A 16,450-nucleotide genomic window follows, 5' to 3' on the forward strand; every position below is an offset into this window, starting at 1 on the left:
TCTTGAAGTTTGCTTTGTGCTGTCATAAATGTGGATATTGGGCAGGTGTTTATTTATTGGTGTCTGTCTTGTTTTCTGCCTACAGATTGCGAACGCCAAGGGAATCCTGAAGAATTTTCTGATCGAACCCTTCGTCCCTCACAAACAGGTTGGTGTACCAATTAATGTGATAAAAAGCACTTTTTGATCTCTTTTGACTTGAATGTGGCTTAAACAGATTGATATATAATGGCAAGAACTGGAGCTTGGGAGTGAGCTATTAAGCTGAGAGTGTCAATGCATATTGTCAGAGCTGCATATGGGCACAGCATTAGTCCCTGCAAGGAGTCATCAATAATAGCATTGGCTGCTCTCTCTCTGCTGAGAGGAGGTGATATATCACATCAGAGACACCCATTTGGAAGGGAGAAGGCAGCTCGTTGCTCCTTGAATCTGGTGCTCCCAAGTGTGGATAACAAACTGATGTGAGATGTCTCAATTTGCACTGGTGAAATCGTTTGCGGGAAGGGTGTAATTAGCTAAGATGTAGGTGCTTTCACTGCACACAGGAAAGGACCCTGGTTGGAATTTCAGTTGTGGAAAATGGGAATGGCTTTCTCCAGAAATTGAAAGTGTTGTCCCTGGCGTGCTTCACCAGGATGAAGCTTTCTGGACTTGCTGCTCTCTGTCCCCCAGGCCTCTTCCCTTGTGCTGACACAAACACCTCTTCTGTGTTTGCTGGGTGTGACTTGCTAATGTCTGTGCCTGGGTCTGTGCTGCAGGAGGAAGAGTTCTATGTGTGCATATATGCTGCCCGGGAGGGAGACTATGTCCTCTTCCACCATGAAGGCGGTGTGGATGTGGGAGATGTTGATGCCAAAGCTCAGAAGCTGCTCGTGGCAGTGGATGAGAAGCTCAGTGAAGCAGATGTGAAGAAACAGCTCCTGCAGTATGCACCAGCAAATAAAAAGGAGTAAGTATGGATGCTGAGATCCTGTGCCTGCTTTGGGCATGGCCATCCATTCTCCCCGAATCTTGCCTATTTTATTTCAGTGCAACATCCCTTCATACTGTTTCACCCTAAAGCTTGCTCTCCTCCCCTTCTTGCTGCTCTCAAGAACATGCCGTGCATCCTAAATCCAAGTTGTTTGACCTTATCTGAGCCTCTTGTGAAACCAAAACCAAGCGTTCGTGGTGATTTGAGCCTTCACTTGACAGGAGCACTTCTCAAGGTGCTGAAGTCTTGACCTTTGAGATGTCGGAGACGTACTGAATTTTGATCTTTTGTGCCAGCACAGAAGAGTTTCTTTTATTTAGTAGAAATGGCAACAAGATGTGAATCTGGCTGCTAATTCAGAAATGTACTACTGTGCCTTGCTCTGTCCCATCAAGGGAGCCATTCTCTTGATATTCCCAATTTTACTGCAAATTGATCTTTAGATTTTAAGACTTCTGCGTCTCCCTTAATTAGATGCCTATAGCTAGTTATCATGAGTCATGAGTTTTCTAAAGATAACATGCTCACTGAGAGCACTGTTTGGCACCGAAAGGCTGAAGAAGCCTGTCACTAATAGAGTTTACTGCAGTCTTTCCCCTGTCCCAGCTAATGAAGCTTAGTCCTGACAAAGATGTGTATCTCTCAGTGAGAGACAGGGATGTGTTTCTGTCTCTGAGATGAAACAGACTGAACATCTACATGACAGTTCCTCACAACCGTGTTCTCAGCAGAGTTTGGTGGGGTGTAATTGGGATGAGTCATCAAGGTCTTCCTTTCCTTGAGTCATCAGCCAGGCTTGCACAGAAGATGAATGAAATAAATTGATACAAAGTGATTTACCCCGATATAAATGAAGCAGAGCAGTCTGTACTTTGTATTTGGCTGCTGTAATGAATTTGTGTTTAAATTTTTTGCAGTGTCTTGGCCAGCTTCATCTGTGGCCTGTTCAACCTTTATGAAGATCTGTACTTCACATACCTCGAGATCAATCCATTAGGTAAGTGCTGGTTTTGGGAGCCTATGTGCAGGACTTCCTGCTCATTTGTTCTAAAATACTGAAAGTTGTATTTCAGCCTTCTCCATTTGGTGTAGTTCACAGCAATATTAAGTGGCGTGTCCAAAAGTACAGAAGTGGATGTGATTTGTCTTGGAGCTGTTAGTCGAATGAATACAAAACGAGGACTGCTTGGAGGCAACGTTCTCTGTTATCTAATTTCCTGGTGCAGACAAAGAAATTCCACTGAAAGGGATGTGAAGTCAGAACTGAAGCACATAAGCACTGCTGTGTTGCAATATAAGACAACACCTGAGCTAGAGCCTGGTCCGTGACTATGGTCACAAGTTAATTCTTAAGGGAGCTCTGCGGGTTTGGTAAATAGAACTAAGTGACCAATGTGGAGAAATGGGAACAAAGGGAACCTAGCTTTTGTAATGATATCTGTATGGGATGAAATTTTGAGTAAATTTGCAGTGTGTACAAACCACAGCTAATCCTGATCTATTTTTTAATGCAGTGGTGACTACAGATGGTGTCTACATCCTTGACTTGGCTGCGAAGATTGATGCAACTGCTGACTACATCTGCAAAGTGAAATGGGGGGACGTGGAGTTTCCCCCTCCCTTTGGCAGGGAAGCCTACCCAGAGGCAAGTTACAATCTGTCACAGCCCAAATCTTTTAAAAGGAGGCTTGCATTTAACTTCATCTTCATTTATGTGCCAAAGCTCTGTGCTTGTACAGTATTCCTTTATATGGTGCTCGCTTGCGTTGCTCCCCCATCAGCATCACTTTTGGTGGAGCACTTTTTTGGCAGCCTCCTTGGGGCTGCTGTTTCTGCAGTGTTCCAGTTACAGATCATTACAGCAGAGTAGCAGTTGTGTGCAAAATACATGCGGGTGTGAATCCAGAGAGAATATTGCTGTATCTCACACTAAAGTAAAAAGTTGAAATGTTAATACACCTGTTTTCCTGAAAAGTGATGACCACAGATGCCTGCAGGCAAGCTGTGTTTGTTTTAATGCCCATTTCCTCGCAGAATTCCCTGGGTCTGCACAGCCAGTTGTATAAACACTGCTTCATACTCAGCTTCCCAGCAGCTTCCAAGGCTGTTGGACCTGGAGCTCTCTCCTTCATTGTTCTGTTGCTTACTTCAGGTGACCGTTCTGCTGCCTCTGAAAGGATTTCTGTCCTGACTTTTTCATTTCAATAATTATAATTATGCTTCAGTTGGAAAAGGTTTTTGTAACATGGCCAGGAAATCCATTTAGCTATTTCTCTCCACGTAGCTTGCTGGATGCCAACACTTAACTCAATTTGCTCTTAAATAGATTAGTTGAGTTTTTGTCTCTCGGAATCATCCCTCTGCAAGTCACTGTGAATGTTATTATGTCAGTGTCTTTGAGAATTTTAATGAACTCCCAATAAAGTGCTTCACAACAGGCGAGCATGCTGTGATACAGGAACACCACGTTGAGCCAAATTACATCTCTGGGTGATTACATTCTTAGCTGCAGCACAGCCAGAGAACGTAGCCTTGGGTGTGTTGATTTTAAATTTCCTCTGGTCGCAGTCTGCAGACAAGGTCAGAGGAAGACTTTTCAGTTCAGAGGCACTTGATTCTGTGACTGTGATACATTGAACCATAAAACCCACGAGCTGCTAAGGGCTGGCTGAGCTGTGGAGGAAAAGACAGCTGCTCTGTCATTTCACAGTCTGATGACATGGAAATGCCAGTGCAGTGCAGCTTAGTGAAACACGCAGCAGTCAGCTCCATCTCCAGAGTTTTTCACGTGCAAACAGAAAAATTCTGCTTCTGGATGTGTAGTCTACAGATGAAGTAATGTCACAAGTGACTGCTGTACATAAACTTGATTTCACTTGGGACAAACAAAAGATAAACCAGCAGACCTTATAAACACTGCATTTTTCTTTGGAGGGTAGGACTTTCCAAGCAAGAATCAAAATCTGAGTGCGTGCTTAGGTTCATTGCTCCTCTTTGAACTTCTTCCAGAGGGAAAGGTGCAAGTTGTCTGTATCAGTCCCATTTCAGTGTTCTGTCTTGGAGAACATGTAACACAAACCAGTTTTGGCCCCTGAGAGATGAAGCTGGGTCTTCTTCCCTTACAAAAGCTGTGTTTGTGGTTCTGCTCTTCCCTCAGTTGTAGTTGAGAGATGTGGGAGCTCTGCGTGCCCAGAAGTTGGGGCCAGTGCTGCTGGTGCTTTGGTTTGAAAAAGAGCATGCAGGTGTTAGGCAGAGAAAGGCAGTAAGACATTTAAATAATGTATGTTGCTCCATCTGCAGGAAGCCTACATCGCTGATCTGGATGCAAAAAGTGGAGCCAGCTTGAAACTTACTATTCTCAACCCTAAAGGCAGGATCTGGACCATGGTGGCTGGTGGTGGTGCCTCTGTAGTTTACAGGTAACGAGAACAAGGTTTTTTGGGGGGAGTACAAAGAAAATAATGGATGCAACCTGTAGGAAGGGGAGACTTCTAAAGTGGTCTTTCCCGTGCTTGGACTGCTTGGGACTTACTCAGAATGAAGCTTCTGTGCAGGTTTCTTCCCAGGATGTGGAATGCAGTGTCCTTCAGAAATGATAATTTCTTCTGGGAGGCTGTGTTAAGGTTCCTTTTTCACATGGAAAGGAACGAGCTGGCTGGAGGCTGTTGATGCTCACGTGGTTGCTGTGGTAGTTCCCATCGTATGTGTAGGAAGTAAAACAAGATTAATCATGCCTGGCACCAAGAGGAGAGCAGCTTCGTTCTCAGCAGATAGCTTGACCTCTCTGAGTTCCCCTTTCCCAGGAATTTGGAATGCTTTAAGACCTTTAGAGTGACTTGAAAATTATAACTAATCCTTTTTTTTTTTTTATAGTGACACCATTTGTGACCTGGGGGGCGTAAATGAACTGGCTAACTATGGGGAATACTCGGGAGCCCCAAGTGAGCAGCAGACCTATGACTATGCTAAGACTATTCTCTCCCTCATGACACGAGAGAAGCACCCTGAAGGTAAGAAAGTAGGACTGGAAAAATTGTAATAAAACTAGTCAGGAAGGGTGTACAGCTCCAGGCTGCTCAGCGGTGAAGCTGCATCTGGGGGAAAAAATGAACAAAGCTGGATGGTTACTGTGCTTAGAGCTGCCTGGGAGAGCTTTTTTAATGTACTGCTGCCTTCTTGGTCAAATAGTGATGGATTCCTGTCAGCTCTTGCTTCAGAGAGGGTTTGTATTATTCCATGTAGCAAAAAGCACAAATATGGCTTGAGGTTCTTATCAGAAAACTTCCTGCTTGATACAAAACTCTTATCTCCCAGACCCTGCTGAACATAACTTACTGCAAGCTGTCGGCCTGAACCACAGCGTTGTTTAACTTTGCCCTGCGCTGCTTCACAATCTTAGAGCAAGTACTCTGTGTTCTTCAAGCAGTTTTATTTATGCTTGTCTCTTCCCTCAGGTAAAATCCTGATCATTGGGGGCAGCATTGCCAACTTCACTAACGTCGCAGCCACTTTTAAGGTAGGTGACTGGTCAGAAGTAGCTGCAGACGCCCCCAGTCAGCAACCCCAAGCTGTTCTCTCCAGGTTGATGTGGTGCTGGTGGCGCATCTCTTCTAACAGTTGTTAAGATGATGGGGAGGACACGGTAAATGCTAGGCTGCCCAGCTCACCTGTACCATATGTTTGTTTTTGTTTCCTTCAGGGCATCGTGAGAGCAATTAAGGATTACCAAGGCCCTCTGAAAGAGCATGAGGTGAGGATCTTTGTGCGAAGAGGAGGCCCGAACTACCAGGAAGGATTGCGTGTCATGGGAGAAGTGGGTAAGGACCACCCGTTTCCTTCAGCTTGGTTCTTGCCTCTTGTATCTTCCACCTGCTTCCTGCTGGGCCTTTTCCAGGTTAAATACTTCGCTTTGGCAGAAGCTGGTCTTGTTCCTTCCCCTCCGCCCCCAAAGCTGACTGTTCTTGTGTGCGCATGCAGGAAAGACGACCGGGATCCCCATCCATGTCTTTGGCACCGAGACTCACATGACTGCAATTGTGGGGATGGCGCTCGGCCATCGGCCTATCCCTAACCAACCGCCTGCCGCAGCCCACACTGCCAACTTCCTCCTCAACGCCAGCGGCAGCCCTTCGGTGAGTTCTTCCACCCCCTCTGTGAAAGGGAACACTGGTGAGAAGCCTCCTGAAGGCAGCTTTCCCCTGCCTGAACAGGTCAGAGCAGACCTTAGCCACTGTCATACCTGTATAGCTCAAAGCTGGAGGAAAACTAGACTGCCTGCGCAGTTTTCGAAGAGGGGCCCTCCTGATATCCACCTCACTTGTGCAGAAAGCACGACCCTTCATCATAAATGTGACTCTTGCACCTACTGGGAACTTGGTCATTTAGTTTTCCTTCTCTTGACCAAAGTATTTCTATCACTAAATCGTTCCTCTTTGGAGAGTAGCATAGCCAAAATGTCCCAGAAATGGATATTGGGAAGCCTGCTCTGGCATGCTGTCCCTTACTGACTTGGCTTCTGAATCTTTCAGACTCCAGCACCAAGCAGAACGGCTTCTTTCTCCGAGTCCAAGCCAGATGATATTGCTCCAGCCAAGAAGGCAAAGCCAACAGCACCTCTTGGTAAGTCCAGCAGTGGTTGCTGGCAGTTCACTTCTGCTCCAGGTTGTACTCAAAAGAGAGAAAGGTGGACTTGGTTAATGCTTTTTCTGGATATAAAGAGAAGTAATTTTGTGGTATCTGTCTACCTGTTGTTTTGAATGGAATTAAGTGCTTTTTAGAATGTGTCCCTTGGTGAGCTGTTCGCTTGTGCACGAGGTGAGTCAAAGCTACCTTGATCTGTGACGTTCCTTTCAAGGGAACACCACAATTTGAGAATTGCAGCTCTACCATGTCCCCGTACGTGAGGCCAGCAGACAACAGGTTAGAGACTCTGTGCTGTGGCTGCTGATCTGAGGCCTGCTTTCCATTTCAGTAACTGTGGGGTGTTCCCAGGGGATGCTGTTGGAAGGAACAGTGTAGGTATTCAGAAAGTCCTTCCTGGTAGAGTCTGCAGCTTCCTGGATAAACAGTGCCAGAAGCCTTCCTGGTTCAGCAGGAGCTGTGATGTAGCCCTCAAACATGTAGGGTCTGAGGTTGCTCTGTATGTGTGGTGGTGGGGTTTCTTTGGTGTTTTTTTTTTTTTTTTTTTTTGGTTGTTAGCTTTTATTTTCTGTTTAAGTTTGTAGGAAGCTTCTTTAGCATGGTGGTATGCTTGAGCTTTGGTGGCCTTTTGGTTGTGTTTGGTGGAAGCCTTACTGGGTAAAAGCATGCTGTATGGGAGGAAAACAACAGCAGAACTGGGCAAGGACAGAACGTGATACCATTCTGGTCCTGCTCCCTTGAAGGCAAGGAGATACGGATCTCATTGTCAGCAGTGTGACATGATGACCGTAGGATTCATGTCCGACCCTGTTGAAACACAACACCAAAAACACACTGTTCTGTTGATGGTCATGCACAGGTTTTTGCATGAGCAGTGCTTCAAAAATACGTAGAAAACGTTAGCCACGGAGCTTGCAGTGGGGAGAACAATCTCCTGAAGCTGTAATGTTTGTGCTGGATTAAGCGAAAGGTTTCTAGATGGCAAAAATCCAAAATTCGACTTGGAGAGGAAGTACAATGGAGAGTGCTCCAGTCTGCTTGTGTTTTTTTTTTTTTTTTTTTTTTTTTTAACAAAAGCAAAACCCAAAAGCCCTGAGTGCTGTGGGGAGGAGGGAAGCCCTCTCGCATGTGCCCCCCTAGGCTGTCAGGATGACAGCAGCCAACTGTGTCATATCGTTGCATGAGTGATTCTCTCTTCAACAGATTCAATCCCAGCTTCAAGACCTGGTCCAGGTAGGACACGTGTGACTAGCTGAATGTGTCTGGCCTTGCTGGCAGCTGACTTTTTTTTTTTTAATTTTCGTTTTTTGTTGCTGTTTTTTCTCTCAAAAGATTGCAGTGTTGTCTGGTCCTTCCCTTCCCTCCTGCCAGCGTACTTAGCTAGTGCCACGTGAACTTTTCAGCTGTTTTTGAAGTGCAGATCGCATACAGCTTTGCACAAAAACTTAGTACTTCTAGGGGGGGAAGAACAGGTCTCAAACTTCTTTTTCCCTTCCCTTCCCTCTCTGCCCTCCCACAAGAACTGGGGAAAAAAACAGACCTAGCAAGCTGTGAAAAGCTCTGTGCTCTTCACTTTCAGAAAGAAGGAATCATTAACTATTCCTAATAACTGGCCTTCTGTTTTAAAAGGAAACAAAATGATGTATGATGTAGATGCCCTGCTTATGAGCCTTGAAGGGCACTGAGAAGTTGCTGAATGAAGTAAATGTCCTTGTAGCCTTATCGGTTCAGCAAACCACTGAAGCTTGGTGTGTGCTCAGTGGAGTTAAAGAACTTTAAACATTTTCTTGAGCTCAGTGCTAAGTGACAATAAGCTGCTGAGCTGCAGTCGAAGTGAAGTTTCAAGCTGTTTTCTCCATCATAAGGGGGGCAACAGCAGAAGGGGACTCTCCTTCTTCTTGTGTGGCTTCAGATGAATAGCATCACCTTCCTGGGCCTCTGCTTCCCTCTGAATAATAATATTCCTTGCAGGCCTCTGTAAGATGATAAATTGAAAGGGCTTTTTAGCTTCCTGAGGACAAGTCACGTGGCAGTGCATCTAAACTGTGAGCATGTAGTGCTGGAGAGAACAGTGATTTAACGCTCAAGCCAGGCAGAAGAGGATCTTGTCTAATCCCTAATGCCATCTACCTTTGATTTGGAGCCAACAAGAAATCAGCTGTAGACTGACTGGGATCAGCAGCTGGATCAGCTCAGGGTTAAGAGTTTTAAAATGAACTGTCTGGAGTCAAAGGGAGGAACTCAACATTTTGCTGTGACAAGTGGTGTAAATGTATTTGAAGCGAACAGTCCATCTCACTAGCTGAACTGTTGCCTTTCCTGTGACTCTGTCCCTCAAAGCCAAAGTTTTGGGCTGCATATAAATGCTTGGAGCCATCCGAGGAGGCTTGTGTTGGATTCTGATGATCAAAAAGAACTGAAAACAAAAGCTGAGTAACGTAGAGCTCTTCTGCTCTTAGTCTCCTTCGTTTTCTGCTTTTTGTTGTTATTTTCTACCATCGTACTGTGGCACCCTGTCAAACGTAGGAGGAAAACCTCCTGTGGTTCTCCCAGATTGTAGGCTGTTGCAATAAAACAAAATCCAAAGTTCCCTTCCTCTTCGGCTTTGCAGAATAAATCCATCTGGGAGGGATGTGAACAGCCCATGCAAGGAGAGGAGGAGGCTCTTTTCACTCCTCGTCTCTCCCGTCTTACACCAGCTCCCACCCTGTGATGAAGCACTTGCCCATTTCGTGAAACCCAAAACCTGGCTACTGTGTTCAGAATCCTGGGAAGAGGGGGATGCTGCTCCATCCGCAGCTTCTTCCTTTAATCTGGGGAGTGTGGCTACTACATCCTGCAGCTCAGCTGTTGGGTTTAGTTTGGAGGGAGGGGGAATACGCTTATCTGGGAGGCTTGAGGCAGACTTGTAGCAAAGTTGCTGCTTTGATCTTGCACAGATGTACATTTTGGGTGTGTTGTTCTGTTTTTTTCTTCCCCTCGCCCCTCTCTCCGAGCAGGTAAAGCTACAACCCTCTTCAGCCGCCACACCAAAGCTATCATTTGGGGGATGCAGACGCGGGCTGTGCAAGGGATGCTGGACTTTGATTACATTTGCTCCCGGGATGAGCCGTCAGTAGCTGCCATGGTTTATCCGTTCACGTAAGTAGCCTGGGATAACCGTGTCACTTTTCTGACTGCTTCCCTCAAATTCTCCTGTTAGCTTCCTCCTCTCCCAGCCTCTGTTCTGTAGCGTAGTTCTGCTCTAGTCCACATCTCTGCTTTTACGCCTTCTCCTACGCTCCCTTCCACCATCAGGCTGGCTTTGCAGGCTGCTTCCTACCTCTCTCAACCACTGATTTCAGGCTGCTCTGTTGAATGACGTGGCTAACGTTAAGCTGTTCCAGGCCCCACTTCATGCTCTTTCCAAGGGTGTCCAAATTCCGTTCCTTCATTCCACAAGTGAGGCAGGCGTTACTGGTTGGGCTTTCTTTAACAGCCCACTGACTTAGCAGAGGCACTACAGACATGTGAGGTCTCTTCTACTCACCCACTGTTTGCTGCATCCTTGTCTCTGACATCTCGCTTTGTACCCGCTGAAGCAGGTGTTTTCCCCTCCAAACATTAGCCAGAATCAGAGCAGCTCTGCTAACTAGACTAAGGCAGTCTGTCATGTAGCCAAACAAAACTATAAAAAGAAAACAAATCCCTGTTCATCTGGTTCAGGCTCTTTTCCTGCAGTAGCTGCAGGTTTTTCAGCAGGCATGAAGCGTGCCAATCCTTCAGTGGGATACAGTTCTCTTGTGGTATTCACCCTCTTTGCCCTTATCCCCACAGCTGAGGGTGAGAGAGGTTATTAAGTGTTTCACATTGCCCTCGGCAGGAGCCTCCAGAATGTGGCTGTTGTGGAGACGTGCTGCACAAGCAGTTCTGTTGTCGTGCCTCGTGGCTGCGAGGTGGGGGTCTTCCTGCTACACAGGGCAAGCAGCAAGAAGGAAAGGAGGAGCTGGCTGGCCTTCTGCTGGCGCAGTGAGGTGGGAGCAGATGTAAGGGTAGGAGGCTTGTTTCATTTCTGTGCTATTTACAGACATCTAAGATAGCTGATGTCTAATCAAGCGCTGTCCTGCAGAGAATTGTGCCTCTCTTGTCCGTTAAGTACCTTGTGCCATTAGTCCGTAGTGCTGCAATTATCATCAGGGCTGTAACACCTCAGCGAGTGCAGACCTCAGGGTACTAAAAACCGACTGCAGGCATAGCCACATCCGTAGCTGAGTGGCAAACCCCTTGCGGCGTCACAGTTGTTGAATGAGGAAAAAGCCACCGGGATAAAAAGCTTAAGGCTGTCTAATAATAATCTATCTCTGCTTGACCTTTTTGAGGAAGTCAGGCTGACAAAACCTGAAATGTTCCGGTACGAACGTAACGGTATGGAAACACAGCCAATCTCTCTGGAGTCCTAAATGGTTGAGTAATAGACTTCAAATTCCAATCAGAGAGTCTACCATGCGTAAAGACCACACATAGAAGACAACACCTGCACTGAGACTTCCCTAGGTGCATATCCTTCAGTGTGTGGGGCAGGGTGGGCAGAGTTTCCCTGCAGCAGGATTGGGAAGTTGACTGACCCCCTCACGTTGTTACCCTGGCTATTTGCCACAGGTACTGGTTTCCTGTTTCCCCCAGTGCAGTATTTGTCCCAGTCCAGTAACGCAGCTTTGCATGCACCTCATTCATTACTCTTTCTGTGCCTCATTCTGTCTTCCAGCTTGGAGTAGAATTGAGGCTCTGGTAACTTCACTGTGGGAGAGCTTATTCATCTTGCTGGATGCCTCTGTCCCCATTAGCCCGTCTCCTTCCATATGCTGCTCTGTTCTATACTCTGAAGAACCTTCTGCTGTTAGTATGGTCCCTCCCCACGTACGCTCACTTGCTAGTGAGTGTCTCACAGTCAGTCGTGGTGTCTGAGAACTGGGGTTTGCAAACTCCTCTATCTGCATGCATTGTATCCCTCTGTCTTTGCAGTAACCTTAACAGTCAGGCCTTTCTCACCTTCTCCTTCGTAGTGGTGACCACAGGCAGAAGTTCTATTGGGGCCACAAAGAAATCCTGATCCCAGTCTACAAGAACATGTCTGATGCCATGAGGAAGCACCCAGAGGTGGATGTTCTCATCAACTTCGCATCTCTGCGCTCTGCTTATGACAGCACTGTTGAAACGATGAATTACCCACAGGTGAGTGAGGGATCTAGAAGAAGCTTAAGAAAAGAAGGAAGATCTTGTAAGCATCGTACCAGCGCTTCTGGTGCAGGGTACTGATGTTTATTAAACCATGCTGGTGCTAGGAAATAGTCTTGGTCGGATAAATACCTCAGTCCTAACTTCTTGTAGAATCTAAGGAGGATGCTGGACTTGTATAGCAAAGTCTGATGCTGGACTTGTGGTTTGTAAGAGGAACTTGGCACCTCTGTGTCTGTTAAGAATGATTACTTCAAGTTGGTTAAAAGACAGTGCTGCTCCCTAATCTGCAAGGGAGAGAAAAATTCTCTCAGCAGCTCATTGGGACTGCTGAGAAAGAATATAGTAGATTGTGGATCCATGCACTGGGCTTTTCTAATAACTGCTTAGAGACCTGGCAGGGAGCAGCATGATCATGCCCTGGGAGCAGCTGTCTCACTCCTGTGTCCTGCAGAGTTGGTTAGGATGGCAACGCTGGGGCACTAACGGCTCTTGTTATCTTGATGCAGATCCGCACGATTGCCATTATTGCTGAGGGCATCCCAGAGGCACTGACACGCAAACTGATCAAGACAGCAGATAAAAAAGGAGTCACTATCATTGGGCCTGCAACTGTAAGTACCGATGACCTTTCACTCCCCCTTGTCTGTCTGTCTTCATCTTCAGATCAGCTTTTTCTGAAGGATAAAATATGTCCTACAGTACATCTTGTCTCTAGTCATCTAAAGTGCACATTAGCTGACCATTATAAGGTCACATTTGTCTTCCTTTGTTTTATAAATACTGACAGAAGGTTGTTTTACCCAAATATTCCTAAGTCTCATGCCTTGTTTTACAGGGCTTTACATCTTTCTCTAATTTTCTTGTAGGTTGGTGGGATCAAACCAGGTTGCTTCAAAATAGGCAACACAGGAGGCATGCTGGATAACATTTTAGCATCAAAACTGTATCGTCCTGGCAGCGTGGCTTATGTTTCAAGGTCTGGAGGAATGTCTAATGAGCTCAACAACATAATTTCCCGAACCACCGATGGGGTTTACGAAGGGGTGGCCATTGGAGGAGACAGGTAGGAGTCTATCTTCAGCAGACAAACCATTTTTTTAAGTCAGTCAGCAGAAGAAAATGCCTGAATCGTTAATTGTGTGGGAGTGAAGGGCAGGCTGGCTGTTAACTTGTCTGAAAGGAAAGCTTATGCAACAAACTCAACGTCTGTCATTCTTCCTGTGTTCTACCCAGGTATCCTGGTTCAACTTTCATGGATCATGTCCTGCGCTATCAGGATACCCCAGGAGTGAAAATGATTGTGGTGCTTGGAGAGGTGAGTGAGACCATTTCACTTCTATCTGAGAAAGACCCAACTGCTCGATTCCAGGAGCATCTGACCTAGTAGTTAAAATGCTAAATAACTACCACAATGAAGTGGCAGCTACTAAATATATTTGAGATATACCAACAATCTGTTCTCAGTTATCTGGATTTTTATTTTGTGCTCCTTTAATGAGAAGAAATTGAATGTTTCCAAAACAAATATAGTCTTCCCCACTTAAAAAAAGAGAATTTCTTCTCAAACTGAATCCGTTACTCAGAAACAGACAAAAACAAAGTTTTTATGTGCATCTCAGAGCTGGTTTCTATGAAAGTGCCAAGTTCTTTGTTTTGAACCAACTCATCTCTCTCTCTCTGCAGATCGGAGGCACAGAGGAGTACAAGATCTGCAGGGGTGTTAAAGAAGGCCGTATCACCAAGCCAGTGGTGTGCTGGTGTATTGGTACCTGTGCCACCATGTTCTCTTCAGAGGTAAGCATAAAAGTGGGGGCAAATGCAGAAGATATATAAATATCTGTGGCAGAAGGAGAAAAGGCAACTTCTCCCACTGCACCTAAACTGGAACAACTTAATGTGCAGAAGTTATTAAGCATCTGTGATAAAAACTTAACTGCGCTTCTGTAGCTTGCCACTGGAAGTTTCCAGAGGATTCCACTTAGATGTAAAAGGAGCCCAAAGATCCTAGGTAATATAACAGATTTTAAGAGTACCCAGATTCTGGAGTGGGAAGGAGAAAGATACACATTAAGCAGCTTTGGAAAGTGGCGTAACATTAGAGAAGCAGAACTTGATGGAGGAGCCTGCAGTGACTCCAGATCAGAAAATGCCCTGTGTATTGCTGTTTTGACTGCAGTTGCAGCCAGGAATTCTGTTTGCCCAAATAAGAAGGCGGATTGTACAATCTTTGGTATTCCTGTGACCAGTTCCCTATGCAGTTCTGTACTCTGTTTTACTCCCTGCACGTAAACAACTCGTATTCCTTACTGCTATCACTTCTTTTGTTTGTAGGTGCAGTTTGGCCATGCGGGAGCTTGTGCTAACCAGGCTTCTGAAACTGCTGTTGCAAAGAATCAAGCTTTGAAGGAAGCTGGTGTGTTTGTTCCCCGGAGTTTTGATGAGCTGGGAGAGGTCATTCAGTAAGTCACATTAACAGGGCACCTTGTGCAGGGACAAAAAAAAAAGTTAGGGTACTGACTCTTAACTGATATGGGGATGTATTCCTGCTTAAGGAAAGCTGCCTCGCTTCATCCTGGGTTTTTAAGGTCTAGACTAAGACCACCTCACTTGTCTCTCAAAAGGATTTAATAAATGGATTCTCTCCCTAGGTCTGTCTATCAGGATCTTGTAGCCAAAAGAGTGATCGAGCCAGCTGAGGAAGTGCCTCCTCCAACTGTGCCAATGGATTATTCCTGGGCAAGGGTGAGCTATGCCATTTTACTTAATTCTGGGTTCCACAGATGCCAGACAGGACGTTTGCTATGATTCTGGATGCTTAAGGTGATAATGGTGTGGTGTTTGGGTTACATCTCAGGCTTTATAGTGAGCTCACTGGCTATGCTGGTTCTAAGCTCTAGAAGCTGCCTTGAGGGCAAGTTTAAGGCTTTGTTTTTGGTCTCCTGCTGCCTCTTGCTTCTAAAGGGGATTATTTAAAATCCCATCTTTGTGCTCTGATTTCAGGAACTGGGTCTGATCCGCAAGCCAGCTTCCTTTATGACGAGTATCTGTGATGAGAGAGGTCAAGAACTGATTTATGCTGGAATGCCCATCACTGAGGTCTTCAAAGAAGAGATGGGAATTGGAGGGGTCCTGGGCCTGCTCTGGTTTCAGAAGAGGTGAGGCAACTATTGTGAAAGTTCCTAGACTCGTTAGCTTGAAGATTGGCTCGTTTATTAATAGGCTTTTAGGCACAAAAGTAAGGCAAGATGCCTTTGTGATTGTAGATTCATTGGAAATGCCATCTCTAGCCTCTCCTCAGAGGCCACGTCAGCATCTTCATCCACTGTGTTTTAGTTTTGGGGTGAAATTTCCCACCAGTTTTGTGGTGCACCGAGGAGACTTCTCCATTTTAGTCCTGTTTCACATTCTTGGACTGCCTGCTTATCATAGTTGCCATTTCAGCCCTGGAGAGTGCTGGGGAGCCTGCAGATGTTCAGTAGCCAGGCTACAGGGAACCTTCTGACTGACAGATGTTCTTGCTGGTGTCATTAGAGGCACTCCTGGCACTAGCTGAAATGCCTAGCTCAACAGAACTGCAACCCAGCATTGCTCAGGGCCCTCCTCAAGGGGACTCTCAGAGCTTACTGATCAGCCAGTTGTGGGTGTGCAGGTTCAGCCTACCCAGCTGACCCTAAGTTCTAAGCTAAGTAAGTGGAAACTGAACAAAATTTACTGATCTCTGAAAAGTCAAAGATACTAGGATGCACTGATGGCCCCGTGACCCTACAGCTCCCTCTCTCTGTTCTACTACTTTCATGCAGGCACCTAAAACACAACTTACTGTCCAGTCTAAGACCAAGTGTCTTGTGTTTTCTTTACAATAAATGACCTCGGTCTCTTTCTTGCTCAGGCTACCGAAGTACGCCTGCCAGTTCATTGAGATGTGTTTGATGGTAACGGCAGATCATGGGCCTGCTGTATCTGGGGCCCACAACACTATTGTCTGTGCAAGAGCTGGAAAAGATCTTGTCTCAAGTCTCACTTCAGGCCTTCTTACTATTGTAAGTACCTAGTATCTGGCAGATTTGCTAGTCCAGCTTTTATTACTAGTGTGCTAGAATTTGGAACAGCTGCAGAGCCGTGGTTTAGCTTGTGTCTATTCACTCATACTTTGAATTTCTGTTGAATTCCACACTACTACCTTGATTAAAGTGAAAAGCTACAGGAAGAGACAGTTCAGCTTCTGTTCTGTAGGTTTAAAATATAGTCTTTTTTTTTCTAGTAAGCAAGACTATTTTAGTATCTCATGTTTGTGTCTATGAATATTCTGTAGAAATTTAATTGCTGTCAAAACTAACTCACTTTTGGAAGAGACTAGGCAACCACACAGGGACAAGTAATAACCTGAATAAAATGGGCTCTAGATTGCATTCACCCCTACCCTATGTTGTGGAGACGATGTGGCTGTGCATTGATAGTTAATATTACTGAGTTATAAAGCAGATGTTTAGTGCCAAGTGCCTGCCTAATTTTACTTTCATGGTTGCATCAATAGACACAAAGGATGGGGAAGATAATCCTGTGCTTGTTTTGTACCTTACCTGTGAGTCCTTTGCTGTAATCCTCTTTGTGTTTCAC

The 16,450-nt window shown here is 45.6% G+C and overlaps 1 protein-coding gene across 2 annotated transcripts in view; it reads left to right on the plus strand.

The window, feature by feature from the left end:
- ACLY (ATP citrate lyase) overlaps window positions 1-16,450 on the plus strand; it is a 28,695-nt gene that overhangs the window by 9,899 nt on the left and 2,346 nt on the right. Inside the window, exons 4-24 of one of the 2 annotated variants that reach the window (XM_082778931.1) lie at window positions 86-148; window positions 762-952; window positions 1,894-1,973; window positions 2,491-2,625; window positions 4,281-4,395; window positions 4,850-4,986; window positions 5,431-5,492; window positions 5,676-5,793; window positions 5,954-6,108; window positions 6,505-6,595; window positions 7,820-7,849; window positions 9,616-9,757; window positions 11,659-11,827; window positions 12,340-12,444; window positions 12,700-12,896; window positions 13,067-13,148; window positions 13,517-13,627; window positions 14,165-14,292; window positions 14,482-14,575; window positions 14,834-14,988; window positions 15,723-15,873. In XM_082778931.1, the coding sequence (XP_082635057.1) occupies window positions 86-148; window positions 762-952; window positions 1,894-1,973; window positions 2,491-2,625; window positions 4,281-4,395; window positions 4,850-4,986; window positions 5,431-5,492; window positions 5,676-5,793; window positions 5,954-6,108; window positions 6,505-6,595; window positions 7,820-7,849; window positions 9,616-9,757; window positions 11,659-11,827; window positions 12,340-12,444; window positions 12,700-12,896; window positions 13,067-13,148; window positions 13,517-13,627; window positions 14,165-14,292; window positions 14,482-14,575; window positions 14,834-14,988; window positions 15,723-15,873 (2,511 nt within the window). The remainder of the gene's footprint in view (window positions 1-85; window positions 149-761; window positions 953-1,893; window positions 1,974-2,490; window positions 2,626-4,280; window positions 4,396-4,849; window positions 4,987-5,430; window positions 5,493-5,675; window positions 5,794-5,953; window positions 6,109-6,504; window positions 6,596-7,819; window positions 7,850-9,615; window positions 9,758-11,658; window positions 11,828-12,339; window positions 12,445-12,699; window positions 12,897-13,066; window positions 13,149-13,516; window positions 13,628-14,164; window positions 14,293-14,481; window positions 14,576-14,833; window positions 14,989-15,722; window positions 15,874-16,450) is intronic. The other variant, XM_082778932.1, reaches the window with a different exon arrangement.

The sequence above is a fragment of the Aythya marila genome, assembly GCF_965140915.1.
Source record: "Aythya marila genome assembly, chromosome: 25".
Taxonomy (NCBI): Eukaryota; Metazoa; Chordata; class Aves; order Anseriformes; family Anatidae; genus Aythya; species Aythya marila.